Raw genomic sequence first — 19982 nt, 5'->3', positions numbered from 1 at the left:
TCCTTAAACTTTTCTTTGAGAGAAACCCGAGAGCCTAGACGGTACACAGAACGAATCGCTCGTTTTTGGAATACAAATATGGTTTGAATATCTGCCGCTTTACCCGACATGAGAATCCCGTAGAACATTATACTATGGAAGTAACTAAAGTAAACTAGTCTAGCGGTACTAACATCGGTAAGCTCACGTATTCTGCGGACTGCGTATGCAGTGGAACTTAATCTGCTGGCTAGGGAAGATATATGTGGAAACCAGAAGTTTACTATCTAAGGTTACTCTAAAGAACACTGCTTTATTAACTTGTCTGACGTCTAAAGGTCTAACTTGTCTCTGTTTATTTTCATGGTTGGATTAGTCGATTTTACGTTAGGTAATTCAAATTTAACACATTTTGTCTTCTTGGCATTTACTTGCACCGAATTAGTATGGATCTTGGTACTCTATTCCCAGAAAAATTTAACCAGTCTCAATTTTTTTGCTAGATATAAGCTTGAAATAAAGATTGAACACTCGGAAAAAACACTGAGAAAAATATCCTTCAATCCGTGTCCGATCTTTGTATTAATAATTATAACAAACTAGTGGAGTAATTTCACAAAAAAAATATTGAATATCAATTCAATAAGAGTTGAATTGAAATAAAGAGCTTAGCAAAATAATTTAAAAAAATATTGTGACCTGCATTTTTTATTTATTTATTTAAAACAAAAGTGTGGTACGTTAAATTAATTCCAGCAACACTGCGATACTAAAAAAAGTCCAAAAGCAGAACAATTAGACGCTAAAATATTTAATTAAATTGTAAAAAAATGACTTTCACATCTGATGTGTCAATATTTTTTTATGGCATTGGCCACTGGCAGATTAGCCAAAAAATTACATAAAAATCTTTCGCGGGATTGCGTTCCGTTTTACTTTACAGAGTATTAAAAATCCCTAACGATTTTCTGGAAATTGCAGGTCAAAAATAATTTGCTTTTAATTACGACTTTCTAGTTTTTGAGAGCTCTTAACAAAAAACCAACTAATAGCCTGATTAAATTTTCCATTTATTTTAGTACCACTAAAGGAACAACTCCTTTGAAATTTATTGAAGATTTAAAATTTACCAAAAACGTTTCGGTGAACGAAAACATCGTGCTGAAACTTGCACGTCGAAGAAGTCCAAAGGCGCATTGGGCCAGCGGACTATGGCCTAAATCTTCGCCTGAAAGGAGCCCCGTGTCCAGCGGTGTATGTGTGCAGGACGTGTAAAGAACAATGGCAAAATCATAGTTAAAAGAATTCGGTAGCGCCTTCAAATATCTTAATAACAAATTTGAATAAAGTAAATTCATTAGGTTTTTCAAATTGTAATACATAGGCCGCACTGTAAGTTTCCGGAACTGGCCACTTAAATAAACAATATTTAAAAAGTAATTACAACATTTGAAAATGGAACTCTTTGGCTATAGAATACAGTTTGTTTCATCCGACTGTCACTTGTTTTTACATTGTGGCGTCATTTTAGAAATTGGTTGTCTACATCACCATGGATTTAACTCGTGAAAATGTTTGTAGTATGATTTTCTATGACTTTAAGAGTAGGTTAATAGGTTAGCGGAGCTTCGCTCGGCTTCAAGCTGCTTTTGGTGATGAAGCACCATGCAAGACGACTATTTATAGCTGTGCATTAATGATAACGGAGAATATTTTGAGAAACAATAATTTCATTTCTGACCATTTATAGTATTTTTTTCTTATCTATTCCAGAAACTTATAGTGCGCCTCACGTAGCAGCCTATCTAAGTCTGGAAACAAAATCATATTTAAAAGGAACTGTAATGTCTAATCAGTATGTGACAAATGTACTGATTCGACCGATTTGTAATTAGAGACACCAAAGTTACAGTCGTCACCAAATAAGAGGCCAAATTTGACAGCCAAAGAAGGCGATAGTATGTAACTTTGAATGCGATCAACGAAACATTAAACAAACAATTATTAGCATAATTGAGTTTAAAGAAAATACATAAATTTTATTGAAACATTATATAATATGACAAAACATATTTGAAGTACTGTTTTCGCACGAATTACAATATAAAATGCAATTTTGAGTTACTCCGAAACGTCCTGAAAATAGTTACGTCCACAAGCTACTTTTTTTTTTAAATAATAGTGTTGTAAGCAATTACTCGCCGAATTTCACCGAGTCACTTCGATTTCTCAGAAAAAAATATTAAACCAAAAATGTATAAAATAGGTGTATTTTAAATAATTATGTACATTACGTCTCTGACCACGCCTATTGCAAATAAATTTATAATTTACAACTTCTAACTTATTGCTAGCCAAATAATTGAAAATTTATGAAATCCTTGGTTTCTTGGTAATTTAATCTTTTAATGTAGTTTTAGTAATATGGATATTATAAAATCAAAATTGAATACAAGAATTGGATACAATTCATCGGAATGTGGGACAATTTTACGAAAATAAGGAGAATTGCTACAGAATTGCAAGGAATTCTGTAAATGAGTTGCTTTTAACAGCATTGCACGATTTGTTCTATTAGGCCCCCTGAACAACAATGAACCGAAAAATGATCTAGACAATCACTAACTCTTAAAATTTTGAATCGAATTCTCGTGAAAATCGTATAATGTGATTACCGATATGATTAGTCCACATCCCTATTCGCGTCACGATGACAAGTGTCAAATTTGGCCTCTTATTTGGTGACGACTATAACTACCTCATTCCAAAAAATAAATAATCCTTCTACAAAATGCCACGCGACAAAATGGTAACACTGATAAAAAAAGTTCCTGAAATCAGTAATAGATGGCACGTTTCACAAAAAAATAATTTGTGCCCTAGTTACCGGTGCAATAGTCTGTGGTATGTATTAATTAACTCATCTTTTATGTTGTGGCTTAACTTCATGCCTTGTGATCATACCAGTATAAAAAATAATTTCCTCTGAACTTTCGTCACGTCGTCCGAATAGTGCCGTGGGTTTCCACGGCGCCATTCGGCTTTTACTAAATCTGTTTAAGGCTTCTGTAGTTTATTTTGATATAATAATACATCGAATATATTTTACTCAATTACGTAACACTTAACCTCCAAGACTTCAAACTGAAATATCTTTAATTTCAGACTTCTCAGAATAGTAAACCCAAAACAAAATTTGTTCAGAAATTTCAACTCTATATTTTTACATATTTTTCATAAACAGACACAAACAAATGATGTCAACAAAAATTTATATACGGGAGTTTGCCATTGTTCTTTTAGGGCTTAAGGGACAGTACACACGATATAATTAAAATTACTGATGATGTTTAAATTTCGATTTCAATCCGGTCTAGTTTGGGCGCTATTACGCATACATGGCATCAGACCGAAACATACCAATTGCAATCTTTCTAATTTATGTTGATTACATTTGCGTTTGCAAAATATCCTGATTGATTTATAATGGTTAACGAGGGATTTCAGTGGTTCATGTGTCTACTTACGAAACAGAATGGTTAAATATTATAGAGTTTAATAGATAATTATACCTTTTCTATAAAAAGTAAACCAACTTCAAAAGTTTGCGGAATTACATCATTTGCCAAGTCTTATTGAAAACGGTTAACGGAAAGTGGTTCAAACATAATAAAAATCATTTATCCCTTAATTTGCCATCCTTAGAGGTGGAATATTTTCTTCCAATTTTAATGGGACCAATATTGAGATATCCTCTTTCCTACAAGAAAAGAATCATCAAAATCGATTCGCAAATGTCGAAGTAATTGCGTAACATACTCACAAAATGACAGTCGAATTGTTACCTCCTCCTTTTTCTAAAGTCGGTTAAAAATAGTCTTTTATTTATACCTTCACTTATCTCGCAAATGTCGTGCGTAACTGACATAGAAATGCAAATGTGCTACTGTTGTTTACAGTTTGTATCCTGTAGCTATGACAACCTAGGTGGCCGAAGGTTCGGGTCCGAGTGTTCTGGGTAGTGACCCGGATTAAATTCTGTTGCTCTGGTATTCAAAGTATAATCATGAATTCTCTATTTTCATTATAATTATCATAGAGTGTGATTTTTAACTGGAACTGTATGGATAAATCCGACACTATAGGAGATATAGGAACCATTGGGTCTTTTTTGTGAAAACAAATTTGACATAGTAAATTTTTTGGTGATATTTGTCCATAAAAATGAAGAGAATATTATTGACATTTTTTTTAATGCTAATCGACAATGAGAAAACATTTTATTGTATTTGACCAACTTCTGCTGTCCCGATTTTCTCTTCCGACACAATGAAATGATCCTTACAAGAAACCGAGTCGATCAGTACTTTATGGACAACTCACGCTTGAGTAAAAAATTTACTATGTCAAGACTCGTTTCATAAAAAGACCTTAATGGTTCCTAAGACAATTTCCCTGTATCTCCTTTGATTTCCCTATACAGTCGCAGTCAAAAAAATCACACTGTATAGCTATGCCACAAGAAAATAAAATGCTTCCTCTAATAGCTTCAATACACATCTTTTTCATTTGACAAAAAAGACGTTGAGAATTTTCTGTTTTTAGAACAATTTATAGCATTTACTTCTGATTATAATGTAGAAATGGACAAGAAAATCGTCTTTCCAACAGATAAAACGCACGAAACTCAGCCTATAAATTTTCCGCCACATTTGCCGCTGCCGATTTAGATCGGAAACAGGAATTAGAAAGTATCGCTTTATCAATTTGCCCAGCTTGCCTTCCAAGGATCCTACCAAAACTTGCGCAATAAATCCAATGTAGGAATTTCTTTAACTTGATTTCTCGTTACGTCCTTTCAGATTGTGGAAATCGTGTAACCTACATAGACACATTGGAATGTTGTTGGTCTTAAACTTCCGCACTCAAACTTCCTAAGAAGTATCAGTGTGGGTATAGTAGCCTAGCGAGATAACGGTTCTTAAAGCGAGATATTTGAAAGCGAGTCTAGATTTTAGGTGAGATGTGGGGGGCCTCTCGTCCCGCAATCTGCACGCTTAAAATTAATATGAATAAAACAAACAGGCGGAGGAAATTAGACACAAATTCGACGTTGACAATCGCCCGAACAACGGCCTAAACAATCTCCTTAGCCTGTAATGACGATGATCAGTGTCGGTAGGCACCGCTGATATGTTTCGGATTGAAGGGTAGGAAGAGCTAGTGCAATCACAGGCACAAGAGTATAGAAGATCTTGTGTCGCATGGCTCCCGAGCCACGTCCCGACGTTCCAACGCAATTGCAATGACAAAGACACTTCCTAAGTGAGAGAGGAGTGACGAGAAGAACAAGTGTCGTGCGTCCGGTAGTAAGCGACACTCCTAACAATTGCTGTGCCAATCAAAGCTTTAAATCACAAAGATCTGAGAGACACTGCCACTTTGCAACAGATGAACACTTTATACTTGAATGGCCTATAAATCTATATCAAGCACAAGTTCGATCGTGCATAATACTGCTGCCACTTTTGAGACTACTGTCCGATACCAGGAAGCTGAACTTGGACTCGGCGGAGCGAAAAGCAAAAAAAAATCATTGGCAACAACAAACAAAAACTCTCTTGCGGAGTTCAAGCTACAAAATCTCGACTACAGCAGAAAAGTGGCTTGCTTGTCATTTTCTATCGGATACATTTCGGTATGCAAAGGACATATGAAGCGAAAGGAAGACCAAAGAAAAGATGAATGGATTGTGTGAAAGATGACATGGGTAAGAAAAGTGTGAATATGGAAATTACAGTTGATAGAGGAAAGTGAAAAAAAATACATGTTGTGCCGATCCCACATAGCGTAGGACAAGGGCAGGAAAAAAAGAAGACATTTCGGTACGCTACGCAGAAGCTTTTCATATTAATTTTACCTTCACCGTTCCGACTTCGGTCGATCAAACAGACAGACAAACAGATCCGGAACTCTCCGTCCTGACGTCATCGAGATACTAACTATACGCATGAAGCGTGTAGCTTCCTGCTTCCTAATACGTACGGCAAAAGAATAGAAGGCACTATATGCATGTTTTTCGCGAAAACAACAATTTAGAGTAATTCAAGGTATTTTTAAATATGTACGCGTACCATTAGCAGCAGTAAAGCTCCTTGAGAAAGAGTTAGTCCAGGGTAGTACTGCGACCTTGCCTATTTCTGCCGCCAAGCAGTAATGCGAGCATTACCGTGTTCCGGTTTTGAAGGGAAAGGCTGAGCCCCTAATATCACTAGTACGTGGCACTAGGCGCACGACATGTTCGTCCCGTCACTTGGTATTGTAAAAAAAAAACCTGCAAAGGGTCCGAAATGTTCGATGGTTTGGAAAAAAAAACATGTTTCATTTCCAAATTCTCAAAAAGATGAAACGCATATCACTAATAAATTGACAAATGGACGAATATTGTCACAAGGAGCGCTGTCTGGAAACAGGATTATACAATCAAATAAAAAAGACAACAGTGCTCGATTCTGTCTCTCGGTATGTGCGGGCGGTATTTATCATTATCAACAGACAAATATAGCGGCGACTGTTCGTCTGTCTGAACTCTGCGAGCTGGGCAGATTAGGTGAATCCGGGATTTTATACAAATTGAATGTTTATTTTATATACCCGCGTGCGTTTCTCGTTCCAATTACGAATGCAAAGTTTCTTTTTCTACATTTTGGTCGACGACGGTGCGACGATGCGACCTCGTTCATCGCCATCACACCTTTTTATCGCCCTCGTCACTTGTTCCTGGCAACTTATTTTTTAAATTTTGAATCGTTCTGGAATTCCTTTTCCTTCATTATTCTTACGTCGCTTCGTTCCACCACTCTATCAAAACTCACGAAACGAGAGGACGTGCTTATTCATCATTATCTAAAACTTCACTTAAACCGTTTTTAAAGCATTAGATGTATACAGGGCGTTACACGGTTATGTTATATTATAGGTTAAGTAATTTATAACAATGCATAATAACCTAAATCCACGCGACAAACCTGTTTTAGTAAGAAATTAAAACAACTGGAAGAAAAAAATTACAGTTAATTTTTTATTTTCAACTTGAACCAAAAATAATAAAATTATAATAACCGGCTAGTATTTTGAAAAAGACTGCTTTATTTTGGGATTCTTACTAGTGTGTCGTTAAATATACCCATGTGTATATAATATTATAATAGATAAAACTGGAGAGATAATTTATTACAAAACACATAAGTGCCAACAGAATCTTTTGCAAAGAAACAAACTTGTAAAATGAAAAACTAATGAACTGTAAAGCTGATGGCATACACTTACTTTTCAATGGAATTTTGTTAATCGAGTGTATAATAAGGGTTCTTGAAGTCATATTCCATGCTTCAGTAGCGACACGATAATGCACTTTGTTTCTGAATCAGGGCTGTCAAAATAAGGAAAATGTGTGAACATTTTTGAGGTGCATTTCTCATAATTTTTTCTATTAATATCATCCCCTCCCAGGCCAGGGCTGCTACTCTGGCTTACGTAGGTTAGGGATTTCACACGTTTTCCAGGAGTTATGAACCTTCTTTAACGTGCAAGTTTCATTACGATATTTTGTTCACCGTTAGCTAAACGTATTGTTTACGTATTACGTACGTAACTTACGAAGGTTACGTGCCGTCACAGGTATTCGAACTGGCGACGTCCAAATTGAAAAGTTAGTAGAAAAAACTTTATTTATGGATTCTAATTCTATACACAGTAAATTAGTAAACTTGCACTTGACAGTTGATAAAGCGTTTTTGGTAACAATATGAAAAAAATCGCTTTGGGATCATTCCATCCGTATGGGAGCTACGACTTTAAACTTAAAACTCCCCTTAAAACTTTTGCGTCGGGGTATAAAACTACAAGCGTCCTTCTTGCTTAGTAACAATTTTGCAAATTCATTTTCTTCGATCTAAACAAAACAGAATCAACAGATCGAACAATTTAAATGGAAAGTTGTTTTTGTCCGCTAGTTGACTTTGAGAAAGTTCTTCAGATGTTAGATGGATATTAGTGTAAATGCACACGGCATATTTTATACGTGCCACAGACACGATGTAGTAGGGTATATATATCGCGCATTTTGATAAAAGACAGTTTTAATTTTAGTTTTGTTCGTTAATTTCAGTTAGTTTTTTGAAATGAAGCAACAAGATGAATTTCTAAGTGTAAACTCCAAGGAAGTATATCAGCTTTTAGCTTGCAACGCGACGTATGCGCGCGTTGGAATAGATTCAATACAGTGCATCTGGTGCATTTACAGTGTCGTAAACGCGCTTTGTTGGCGCGTATAGAATACGCCGTGTGTATGTGCTCTAAGATGTATTATTTTCAACAAGAGCACAGATAGCTTGACATTTCAAATTTCAAATCAACTACATGCAGCTTATGATAACAATTGTTTATAAAAGCACGTTTCTATTAATAAGATTCATGTGAAACATTCACATTGACAAGTATTTTAAAAATAGCCTATACTGTTTAACAGCCCTGTTTGTTAAGTAGGCGACAAACAATGCTTGGCATAATTATACTTTATCACCTCGAGATAAGGTTATCGCGGAGATTTGCAGATAACACTCTCAGTTTCTCAAGATGAGTTTTGTTTGTCTTATATTTGGTGTAATACGGATAAAGATAACAGATTAATATGATATTAACATTATAAATGGGGAAATGATGAAACGGTTCAACGCATTTCGATGAAAATCGATGGATAGGATAGTTAATAATTTGAATTAAGTTTCAGTTTTATTGTTAAAAGTGGATACAACTTCAAATGGCTTTGGTTGATTCCGGATAACAGTGTAACAAAAAATATATAGTAAAAGTGAGCTGAGGTAGTATGCACGCACGCACGCACGCACGCACGCACGCACGCACGCACGCACGCACGCACGCACGCACGCACGCACACGTTACATTTATATTAATAATAATAAAGCAAACACTCAACATAGCCCCAAACACTGCGTCGCGAGTGCCATGGACACACTCATAGACAATCACAAATTACACCCAAACTCACGAGAAAAAAAAACAGCCCGGGAATCGAACCTGGGATCTCTGCGTGGCAGTCCAGCATGGTAACCGTTCGGCCACAGAGGCAGTTATATTATAGATTACATCCGTAGTTCCTGTGGGAAGTCTTGGATATAACAAGTATAATAAACCGAGAATGAAATAGGTAGAGTATATTTAACTAAATGTCAAAGAAAGTAATACATATAGAGCTCTGGAACCTCGAAATGATTGAATTGTATTTTGATCTACATTTCTGATGAATCATTTTGCTATGTGTATTTAAAAGTTTTGTAAGTAAAACTTTAACAACACTAGTGGTTAAAATTGAGTAAAATAACGCATCTTCTAAAGAATTAGTAAGATTTTGACTCCTAGAACTTCTGATTCAATTATAATCAGAAATGGGCAAGCTCCTAGGTTTCAAGCCAGCGATTTGTTAATGCCTATTTAAATCGGGTCTGAAATCTAATCCCGAAAACCCATTAATGTCCGAAATGTAATCTAAAATGCACAACTAAATATTTATTTGTAAATCGAGTTTTGTTCAATTGTAACGATATTATCACAAAATGTTTAGTGTTTGCTCACATATTTTACCTTTCTATTGAACCGATTCGCTTGAAAATCGCGTGAAAAGAATCGATACACAAAATCGTTACATCGTATACACTTACAGTTACAGCCAGTAGTGAGTGAGAGTGCACAAGATTGCAAGATGGGTATTGTGTGGAAGTGCCTCTTTTTCGTCTAAGAAAGATGTTTTACATCGAAATTCCTAATAAGTATGGAATTATACCAACTTCCGTATTATCTTTCGCGTATAATGGCTTCCGCCGACGATTTCGGGCAGGTTAAAACCTGGCCCTTTTGGTAAAAATCCGGTTAAAACCCGGGCGGGTCGAATGGGTTTTAACACATCGCCCGTATCTGTTCATTACGTTTTCCGTTGGCAAATATTATAAGATTAATTTTGTTAACTTGTAAAGCCACAATTCTGATTCGGTCATATCAAAATTACATGCTAATATGACCACTAATCATCTAGTATACTATACCCAGAAATAGAGACGAAATGTCTTTTTGTAATTTGTTCGAATGGTAATGGAATATACGGAGACGTATACACAGGACAGTTGTTGGCGCTGTACTATTTCAGCTTTCTAATTTGTGATTTCAGCGTAACGACAGTTGATATTTAAAAGTGATATAAGGCCAATTTGCCTGATGAATGGCCCTTATTTCGTCTCTATTTCTGGTTATATACTCGATGCCACCAATAAACGACTGGATTTTCGTGACAGTAAACTAGTCCTTAAGAACATCGTACAGGTCTTTTACCGACGATACATGTTGGATTATTTCCTCGAATCGGAATAATGTCTTAAGATGTTTGTGAAACACGGATACTTGTTGTCAATCGGTGGGTCTAAACAGCCCAACTGTAACAATAGCCTTAGCATTGCCAGATGCCTTGCTGTGCTCCTCTTTTAGTTTTTACTAACAGATTTTGTGGTTAAGTTTTCTAGTAATAGAGTACGTATTTGAAAGCCACATTGGCCTCTCATGTAGATAGATAGATAAACACTTTATTGCTCACACACAAGAACAAGAATAATACATAAACAACTTAAAACTAATGTGGGCAAAGGCGGTCTTATCGCTAAGAGCGATCTCTTCCAGACAACCTTTGATAGAGGAAAGCTAATCGGAGCGGGAGACGTAGTGTGCCAATTTCACAAATATAAAAATAAAAAATAAAAAAGTTAATTGGATAAATTAAAAAAAAGTACAAAATAAATAAATTAAATAAAGACACAGTAATTTATAAAATATTTAATTAATAATGATATATTATACCTACGTAAATATATGTATATATAAATATACACACGTTGCAGACTAGGACCGTGTTAGAAGATATTTACGCAATCCGGTTTTGAAAATAGGTACCGACTTAGAATGTCGGATTTCAAATGAGAGATCGTTCCACAATTTTGCAGCCTCAATCGTAAAGGAATCTTTGTAATACTCAGAGCCAGTGACAGGAGGCTTCAACAGGTTATCCATTTTAGACCTTAGTTCACGGTTGTGATCATCCCCGGGGAAACACGATCCTTAAGGTATGGCGGAGTACGAGGGTCGTATATAACATTATAAAGAAAGCTGAGAACGTGCTCCTCACGGCGCAACTTGATAGGGAGCCACTGAAGCCTTCTCCTAAATCACTTATCAAATTCTCATGTAACTGTAGTATTTAGAATTAGACAAATAAATAATAATAAAATAAATAACACACACTCACGGGAGAAATAAATGGAGGTTATACAATCTACAGTACAAACTGCCAAAACACAGTATCGTCACTAGCAATAGAGCTCTTTATGAAAGAGTTCATCCGGGCAGCTACTGCCACCATACCTATTTGGTCGTATACCCGTTCCGGATTTGAAGGGTAATAGGGTCACCGCACTTATTAACGTGGAACCGGCTTGAGCATCAGAAACATCTTTAGTGCCATACAATAGAATTAAAAAGACTGTTTTTCACTTGCGCTCGGGCCGCGGATACGAAATAAAGATTTTTCTGATCGGCTCAAGCCGATTCCAAGTTAATAAGTGTATTCACTTCCTAAGGGTGCTGGTGGAATTACAAGCACATGGGATTTTTCAGCTTATATGTCAGGGTGACGGGCGCAGTGACAGTGCCCCTAAGATCTTTGCGATTTAAAGCTCTGAGTGATACTGCAACTGTTATGGATAGGCGTGTCACTTACCACCAGACTCGCGACTAGTTCCGTCACTTGGTAACATAAAAAAAGATCTGGTGTTGGAATTCGTTCTAACTATGAATGCAGAGTTATTTGTAAAATACTGAGTGTCGTATTCCAGAACTCTACTCAAGTCAGGATTTGAGCAAACTTGAGTATGATTTCAAGCACTGGAAATACGACCCTAATAGCATGGCCTTGAGTATGATTTTCAGTGCTCACTGCTGAAGCTTCCTGTCACTGGCTCTGAGTATTACAAAGATTCCTTTACGATTAAGGCTACAAAATTGTGGAACGATCTCCCATTTGAAATCCGACATTCTAAGTCGCTACCTATTTTCAAAACCGGATTGCGTAAATATCTTCTAACACGGTCCTAGTCTGCAACGTGTGTATATTTATATATACATATATTTACGTAGGTATAATATATCATTATTCATTAAATATTTTATAAATTATGTACTATTTGTGTTTATTTAATTTATTTATTTTGTACTTTTTTTTAATTTATCCAATTAACTTTTTTTATTTTTATATTTGTAAAATTGGCACACTACGTCTCCCGCTCCGATTAGCTTTCCTCTAACTCAAAGGTTGTCTGGTGTTGTAAGAGTCGATACTACCTTAGCTTGAATTCAAATTTTTCCCACAGTAATAAGGTTCATTTTGCTTGGGTCGAGCGGAATTTATTTTATTACAAACGAAATTAAAGGCATTTGAAAAATATATATTGTATAGAAAAATTCGCAAGGTCTGCTGGTTCGTTCCGTGGCTTAGTTGGCATAGCATCTAACACAGTTTGCTAAAAGACGTTGGTTCGAATCCAGCTAGATCGAAGGATTTTTTTGTATTAATAATTATAAAAAAGCAAATATTTATAACCAGAACTATAAATAATTTTATAAGAAATCCGTGTAAAAACTTGATACGTGCCAAAAAACAAGTCACGCATCTTGCGGAGAATTCTCGCGTAGTCGTGGGTATTCCCGCAGCTGCCGTCTCGTATCAGGGAGTTTACTCCGATGTTCCGTCCGACATCCGTTCAAAACAATTACAGCCAAATAAGTTATACTCGATGAAATTAAAGGACACACGATGCGAGTGAAGCTTCATACTTGACATTGTTTTCTGTTTTTGTCGAGTACCTATTACTTATTTGAGAGTATTGTTTCGGATGAAATGTCGAACGAGACTAAATACACTGATTTGTAAGTTACACACTTGACATAAGGTTCATTACGCTATATAAATGAAGCCTAAAACTGAATAGAATTTAATTCAAGATTTTCTAATAGTAAATAATTGTTACGAATGACAAGAACAAATGTAGTAATAGAGGAATCACGCTTCGTATATAAACAAAGGATTGCAAAAGGACAATTATTTTATCACTTTAAACGTTAAAAAAATTTACAGGTGTATGAGAATCAAAGGACTATTGTAGAATTTGAGATATTAATATCGACTTGCGCTAAAACGTAAGTATGTCTTAGATCAATGCTTAAATTGATAAGACGCTTGTAACACAATTGTTAAAAGTGTCTTTTGCATTGCAAGCATTGGTTTAAAGCGTGAAACACGCACAGAGCGGGTGCGGTTCGGGTCGGAAGCGGGTGCGATTCGGGTCGAGAGCGGGTTAGGTTCGGTTCGGGAGCGGGTGCAGTTCGGTTCGGGAACGGGTGCAGTTCGGTTCGGGAGCGGGTGCAGTTCGGTTCGGGAGCGGGTGCAGTTCGGGTCGGGACCGCGGCGGGTCTAATTCGGTGTGTTGTCGTCCATAGAAATACATTGAATTAGACCCGCCGCGGAACCGACCCGACCCCACCCGCTCTCTGCATGTTTCACGCTTAAAGGACTACTCACATTAGACCGTGCCGGGCTCGAGCCGAGCCACATACGAGTTTCGGATTGGAAATGCTGCGTACATTTCATATGAAGTGATTAACATTACAACGTGTCGCGTCCGTTTCACGGACGAGTGACGTCTGAGGTGCTTCCGAGCTCGTCCGAGCCTCGGATCAATCAGTGTACTAATCCAATTTTGTTCGTGATATAGTAATCAGTAAAGAATCCTGGCTAGATACCATCGCTCTTCCAATTACCACAAATGATGTGATCCGAATTGAAGGTTAGGGATAACCAAATCATAGAACATTTAAGAACATCCAACGGCGGACAAAGTATTTGCGATTTTAAGTATGTTTCTTTAGAATTAAAAATTTACATGGCGATTATCGTATAAGCATCAGGCGGTCATGTCGCTTGTATATCCACGCCCCCCCTGAATTAACGTGTATAACTAAAACACCAACTTTACAGGAAGAATAAAGAGTAAAAACTTCAACAACTCTGCAATCAACGGATTTTTACAAAAAGTAGGTATACCGAAAACGTATAAATTAAATTGTGGTTTTACGTCGTAAATTAAATTTTAAATTTTTTAGATGTGTATTATTTTATCTGGGTCATTTATATTTATGCTTTTTCTAGAAAAAAAACGCTTTGTGAATTACAATACTATAGATTATTTATCTTTTTTTGTGTAAAAAAAATTACGTTATAAACCTCCTAGATAAACATTATAGCCTGATTTTTTTTAAATGTGTAAAAACTTTTGCACGTTTATTCGTTGATATGATACAACTGAAATATCTCTGCTAAGTTCTTCTACCGGATATTATTTACTTTTCGGAAAGTGTGCACTGGTGCTTCACAATTATTTTTCATATAGATTTTACGACTTCACAGGTTTATTACTACGGTATGATTTATTTTTACTTTTCCGATATTTCAGAACGGTTACACACTCACGACAGTCAACCGGTAGATATCGGGAAAATAAAATCACACTTTGGTATATAATTAAAAACAATCATTTAATTAACTTCCACCCTCATCGTTGCTCCTTAAGAGAACTACATATAAAGTCCAGAACAATCCGTCGATTACCAAGAAGCCCATAAAGCGCGAGATATTGCTATTCCCACGTGCCTTATTCTAGCGTGGTCGAGTTTTTGAAATTCGACTAAAAAAAAAGTCGCTATTCAGTCAGTTCTAGTCGAAAGCAAAGGAGCGACTAATTCTAATATTTTACGACTAGAACCGAGTAACTCACGATTTTTCCTGGATGCCATCAGATCTAAGCTAGGAGTTGTGGTTCTCGAGATTCAAAAATTGTGCCGCCGGAATAAGCTTATTCTAGCGTGGACAGTAAAACACCTTAATAACTTCAAAACGGCATAACGACTAATTCTAGTTTTTTTACGACTAGAACCCACTAAATCACGACTTTTTTCAGTGTAATCAGATCTCAGCTAGATGTTGTGCCGCTGAAATAAGATTATTCCAGGGTGGACATGTAAAACTTTACCTTTTGAACGGCAGCCAGACTAAATGTATTTTTTTGCGACTAGAACCGAGTAAATAGCGACTTTTCTCTGGCTACTCAAAAACTCGACTGTGGTCACACTTGAATAAGGCACGCGTTATTCCCGCACAGAGAATAGCAATATCTCTTCTATGTCGCCCTCATACAAATCGTGCCCTGTCGTGCTAGCTCTACAGATGCGTACACGGCAAAGGAATAAAATACACCGCCCGCATCAGTGTTCCCGAAATTCAAAGCAAAAGTTAATAGTCATTTACAAAGAATTCGTAACATCATCAGGCCGCATTGTTGTTTAATATCAAGGAAGACTGTAGGCAATAAATGTGACATTAGAAAAAGCAATTTTTTTTAAACTGAATATAAAAGCAATTCCAATTACCCACTTTATATAACACAGGATACAGTAGACACATGACATAGAGATAACAAATTGATTGAATGCGTTTTCGTCTGACAGTTTTAGGTAGTTTATTAATAAAATTTGTGATTATGGTATTTTTTAATTATAATCAGTTTTATATGTTGACGTGCAGTACTTGTGAAAAACACGTTTTATCGGGTTTTAATTGTGATTGCGAAGTATGATTAGGGAGTCATGTGATTTGCAAAGTAACTATGTAGAAAAATAAATAGTGAATTTTGGTCACATTTAAACTATTAATTGTTATGAGATTCGTGATAGAAAAAAAGAGGATGAGGATGGCACACATTTGTCTGGAAGATGCTAGTTCACTCTAACTGCAAAGATTCCAAGTTGCACAATTCGAAAATCATCATTGAAGAACCCTACTTGTATAATATTTGAAATACTTTTTTATGTAAATGATAATACTGTAATAATCAAGCCATACATTATCAAGAAAGTATTTTAACCTAGTCTGCTGATCCAATTTATTTTATTGCACAAGCAAACAACTAAATTACTTTAGCAAATAAAAATATAAACATATCCTTAAGTAATGACAATACAAGTTTTCTTATAAGAAAAATGAGTTCAAATTAATATTGTAACCAGAAGTGAGTTATAAATAAATTACAAACACAAAAAAAAATTAGAAAGAGTTACTCAATGAAATAATGTGTGTAGCAACACAAAAAAAAATTGTCTAAATCTTTATGTTTATTACATCAGGGCCACATTAATGTTTATTCTTAATTATCGAAAGAATAATTTACTAATTTAATATTATATATTTTAATGAAATTTTTAAAAATCAAGTTGCAGAAAAGCCCTTTAAAATCAATTATAATTTATTTTATCAAAAGAAAACCAGATACAGCATGTAATTTAACAATGGATGTATGTGCAATGGGGCGTATGACATTGCACATTGTTAAGTTTCTTCAATACTGCATTCTGATAAGGGTTGGTTAATATAGAATAAATTAATATGTGCCTCACCTGGTGGACTGTCTGTTAAAATTGTAATTCCGGTGGGGTCAACGTGAGGTGGAAACGCCTCGTACAGGTCGGGCTCCTCTTCAAGCACTGCCGACAACATCGCTGAGGGCATCCCGGACGCACTCACACACACAATGACTAGACACTACACTCACACCGTGGTCTAGGCTCACACGGAGCTCACACCCGCGAGCCGCCCCGAGCCATCGCACTGTCACTGTCAATCCACGCACCACCACGTGCCTAAGTCAAATCCTGCTGCACCATTTTTAGATCTGCAACAATAATTACCAAATGGAATAAAACGCATTTATTGTCTAATCCTGGTCGTGAAGAAAATAATGAGTCTCTTGTCTTGAATCACTGTCAACTCTGTTTCACAGCTGTCAATTATGTTAAATCTAAATCAATGATAACTTATCACCCAATGAAACTACCAAGTAATATAAACGTAATTCTAGATAACACTGATCTTTCAAAGTCAGTTACCTAATTGGATATAATTGAAGCTCTATTTGGATCAGCTGATTGCTTCCCGGTGCCAGGAGACTTGACATTTTAATAGCTATTTTTAGAGCTTTAGGCAGCTGATTCGGCTTTCAATGTCAACACTAGTGTAACGGGAAGCGTAAAACAACTTGTTTTTAGCCAGAGTTAGAAAATGAAGGTAGCTACTTACCGTAATCCTGGCGATGTATGATGCGGAGCAGGGTTTGCAACTCCGTATTTGCCGCTTTGGAGTCCCCGCGACGACTAACCCGAGTGGCCAGCTCCCGGTCCAACGTGATGACAATCACGAATAGGATAATAATGTCGAATGGGAGCCTCTGTCGCTTTGTCACTTAAATGAACCACACAGTACATCACACGGATATGTCGCCTACTGGCCCATCACACCAATACATTCTCGTATAGTGATCAATTTACTGATATCTGGGATAATTCGCAACCCCTTGTCTCGCTAATCGAATTATCGATGTATCCGGTGAAAGTCGTTAAGGTTTTTTCTGTTCTGATTCGTAAATGTGCTGAAAATAGTTTCGGAGCCGCTCAGACGCTTGGTCCCGTGTAAATATACTGAGTTCGATGAACAATATCGCACGTCCGTGAATTTATACGCGTTCTGTGAGAAACGCGAGGCGTTCGTCCGTTCCTCTTCCAACAGGAAAACCATAGACTAAACAAATTGTAGAAGCGGAATAGAAACACGGGCCAATTTTTTTCAAATCAGGGTAGACCCAAATATTTACATAAAACTCTTATGTATTATGTTTATAAACACAACTATAGATTATCTGAGAGCTAGGTACTGCTCTTTCCTTACGCTTGTAGGTATTAATTTCATTTGTAAAGCAGTCAAACCCAGAATAAATTAATTTTTGGTGAATTTAAATTATTCGGAGTCCCATTCATAAGAAATAAAGTAGCATGTTTTAATTAATTGAAAAATATTTTAATGTCTTTATTGTTGTCATTTTCGATAATAAGAAAAATAAAGCCACGTTTAAAATTATCACATTAGATTTTTCCAATATAAAATAATTGTTAAATGTACGGAACTCTCGTTGCAATGAGGACAACACTGTCTGTCCGTTTCATTTTTTAAAATACTCAATTTACGTCAAACTTCCTTTGCGACCATAGACAATGATCTTCCATGAAAATCTACTAATTTGGAAATTTTTATTTATTTAAGTGCTAGACACGTCTATGCATGTCGCGTCCGACTGGCTGAGGAAATCTTTGGGGGAGGCCTATGTTTAGCAGTGGACGGCGTCCGCCAGATATGATGATGATGATAAAGTGCTAGTTTTTAAACATGTGTACAATTACAGAAACATTTTGTTTTTACGCTGTGAATACACTGCGAATAAACTCCGAATGGAACCCTAAATCATTAATGCACTAATAAAATACATATAAAATAATATATAATGTTTGGGAAATTTATCGTTCCCCTAACCAACAATAAAACGGTCTCGTGAACTTCATAAATTATAATATTTCGTAGTTTTACAAATTACTTTTTACCAAACAGTTCAAACAATTTCCCATCGCTGACTTGTGACAATTCACGTAACTAAAAAACTATCGAATATTTTTGGGAAGTGTAACACTCTCCTTGGCGACTCTCGTCCAAAGAGATTGCCACAGCGAGCCGGTGATAATAGGCGGTGTCTAAATATATATAGTATATACAGAATATACAGGAATTTTCTGATTTTGGAAATATAATTTATTTTATTATTATTATTATTGTTAATAAAATATTACAGGCTAAGTATGAAATTATCGTTCCATATGTATAATAAAAATTTAGAATATGAAAAATATATTTTAAAAATAACATTCATTTAATCAATGCTCTAATTGTGATTGTTTCTTTGCGTTTCTATACATGTAATAACAATTAACAAAAGTTGTTAGTGTGGAACCAGACCTAAAGAAGCACATCACTCCACGATTTATCTTTGCGATTATCACAAAGAATTCATTATTCATTATCAGTACTGTCGATTTATTAAAAGAGATCGTGTTTCAAACAAGATAGGCAGATAACATTTTTTCTATTTATTTATTTTATCGATTTAGTTCATATTAACTAATCGATATCCATAATAATAATAACAGTATTATGGTCACATCAAATGCTGCTAATACCTCCGTAGTTTTCGACGATTCAGCTCCAACAATAGCTCACCACTCGTAACTTTCCCCCAGGTTGTGACGGTGATACCTCCTTACACCGTCATCTCACCTTTTTGTATCGTATCATTTTTTGTTTTGCTTGTATTTCAATTTTAAATTTGAATTGTTCCATCTTCCTTCGCTTTCTCATTTTGCTTCGTACCACGGTGACTCTCTCCGCGATCGCGGTAGCGATAACATGTACTTTTCTATATTTATGAACCGTTTACATTTTAAGTATTAATATTGTTGTTGTACTGAATAAATTCCTATAAACCGGACTTTCGTCTTTTCAACTGCTAAAACTTGCTAAGTAAGACGTAGGGATGCTGCGGGGGCTGCGGAAGCTATTATCACTCTTGGACCAAGCTATATTACTGCTATCCAGGCTATTTTACAGTCTACAGAACGCCATCAGCACCAGCAGCGCCATTACTAGGTGTCGCCGTGCATGATGATCATTTGCAGCCGTTTATGTTGGTTAAGGTTTCCAATGCTTATCATATATATTGTTTGTTAATCACACATTTATACGTCGTTAATAATTTAGTATTGAGTACAAATGCTTCGAAAGTTTCAAGCTGCATTAGTGCTGTGTCGAAGCTCGTATTCAAAAATTACTTATTACTTTAGGTGCCGCCCAAACGTGTGTCTTGTGTTGGATACAAGCAACTTGCAACTAGAAGCGAATA

General features: G+C 36.0%; 1 protein-coding gene across 9 annotated transcripts in view; it reads right to left on the bottom strand.

Moving 5' to 3' along the window:
• Positions 1–17759, bottom strand: part of LOC113235559 (TBC1 domain family member 24) — a 191146-nt gene extending 173387 nt beyond the window's left edge. For 4 of the 9 annotated variants that reach the window (XM_026471334.1, XM_026471318.1, XM_026471326.1 and 1 more), the window contains exons 1-2: positions 17282–17757; positions 16603–16877 (exon numbers count right to left, since the gene is read on the bottom strand). In XM_026471334.1, the coding sequence (XP_026327119.1) occupies positions 16603–16714 (112 nt within the window). In that variant the 5' untranslated portion in view covers positions 16715–16877; positions 17282–17757. Of the gene's footprint in view, positions 1–16602; positions 16878–17281 lie in introns of all 9 variants that reach the window. The other 5 variants (XM_026471309.1, XM_026471293.1, XM_026471300.1 and 2 more) reach the window with 3 other exon arrangements.
• Between the last annotated feature and the right edge of the window lie 2223 nt (positions 17760–19982).

Source organism: Hyposmocoma kahamanoa, unplaced genomic scaffold (genome assembly GCF_003589595.1).
Source record: "Hyposmocoma kahamanoa isolate Upper Pololo Valley unplaced genomic scaffold, ASM358959v1 102, whole genome shotgun sequence".
NCBI classification, from domain to species: Eukaryota; Metazoa; Arthropoda; class Insecta; order Lepidoptera; family Cosmopterigidae; genus Hyposmocoma; species Hyposmocoma kahamanoa.
Note: the sequence above shows the minus strand (reverse complement) of the source record. Positions and strands in the feature narration are given on the sequence as shown.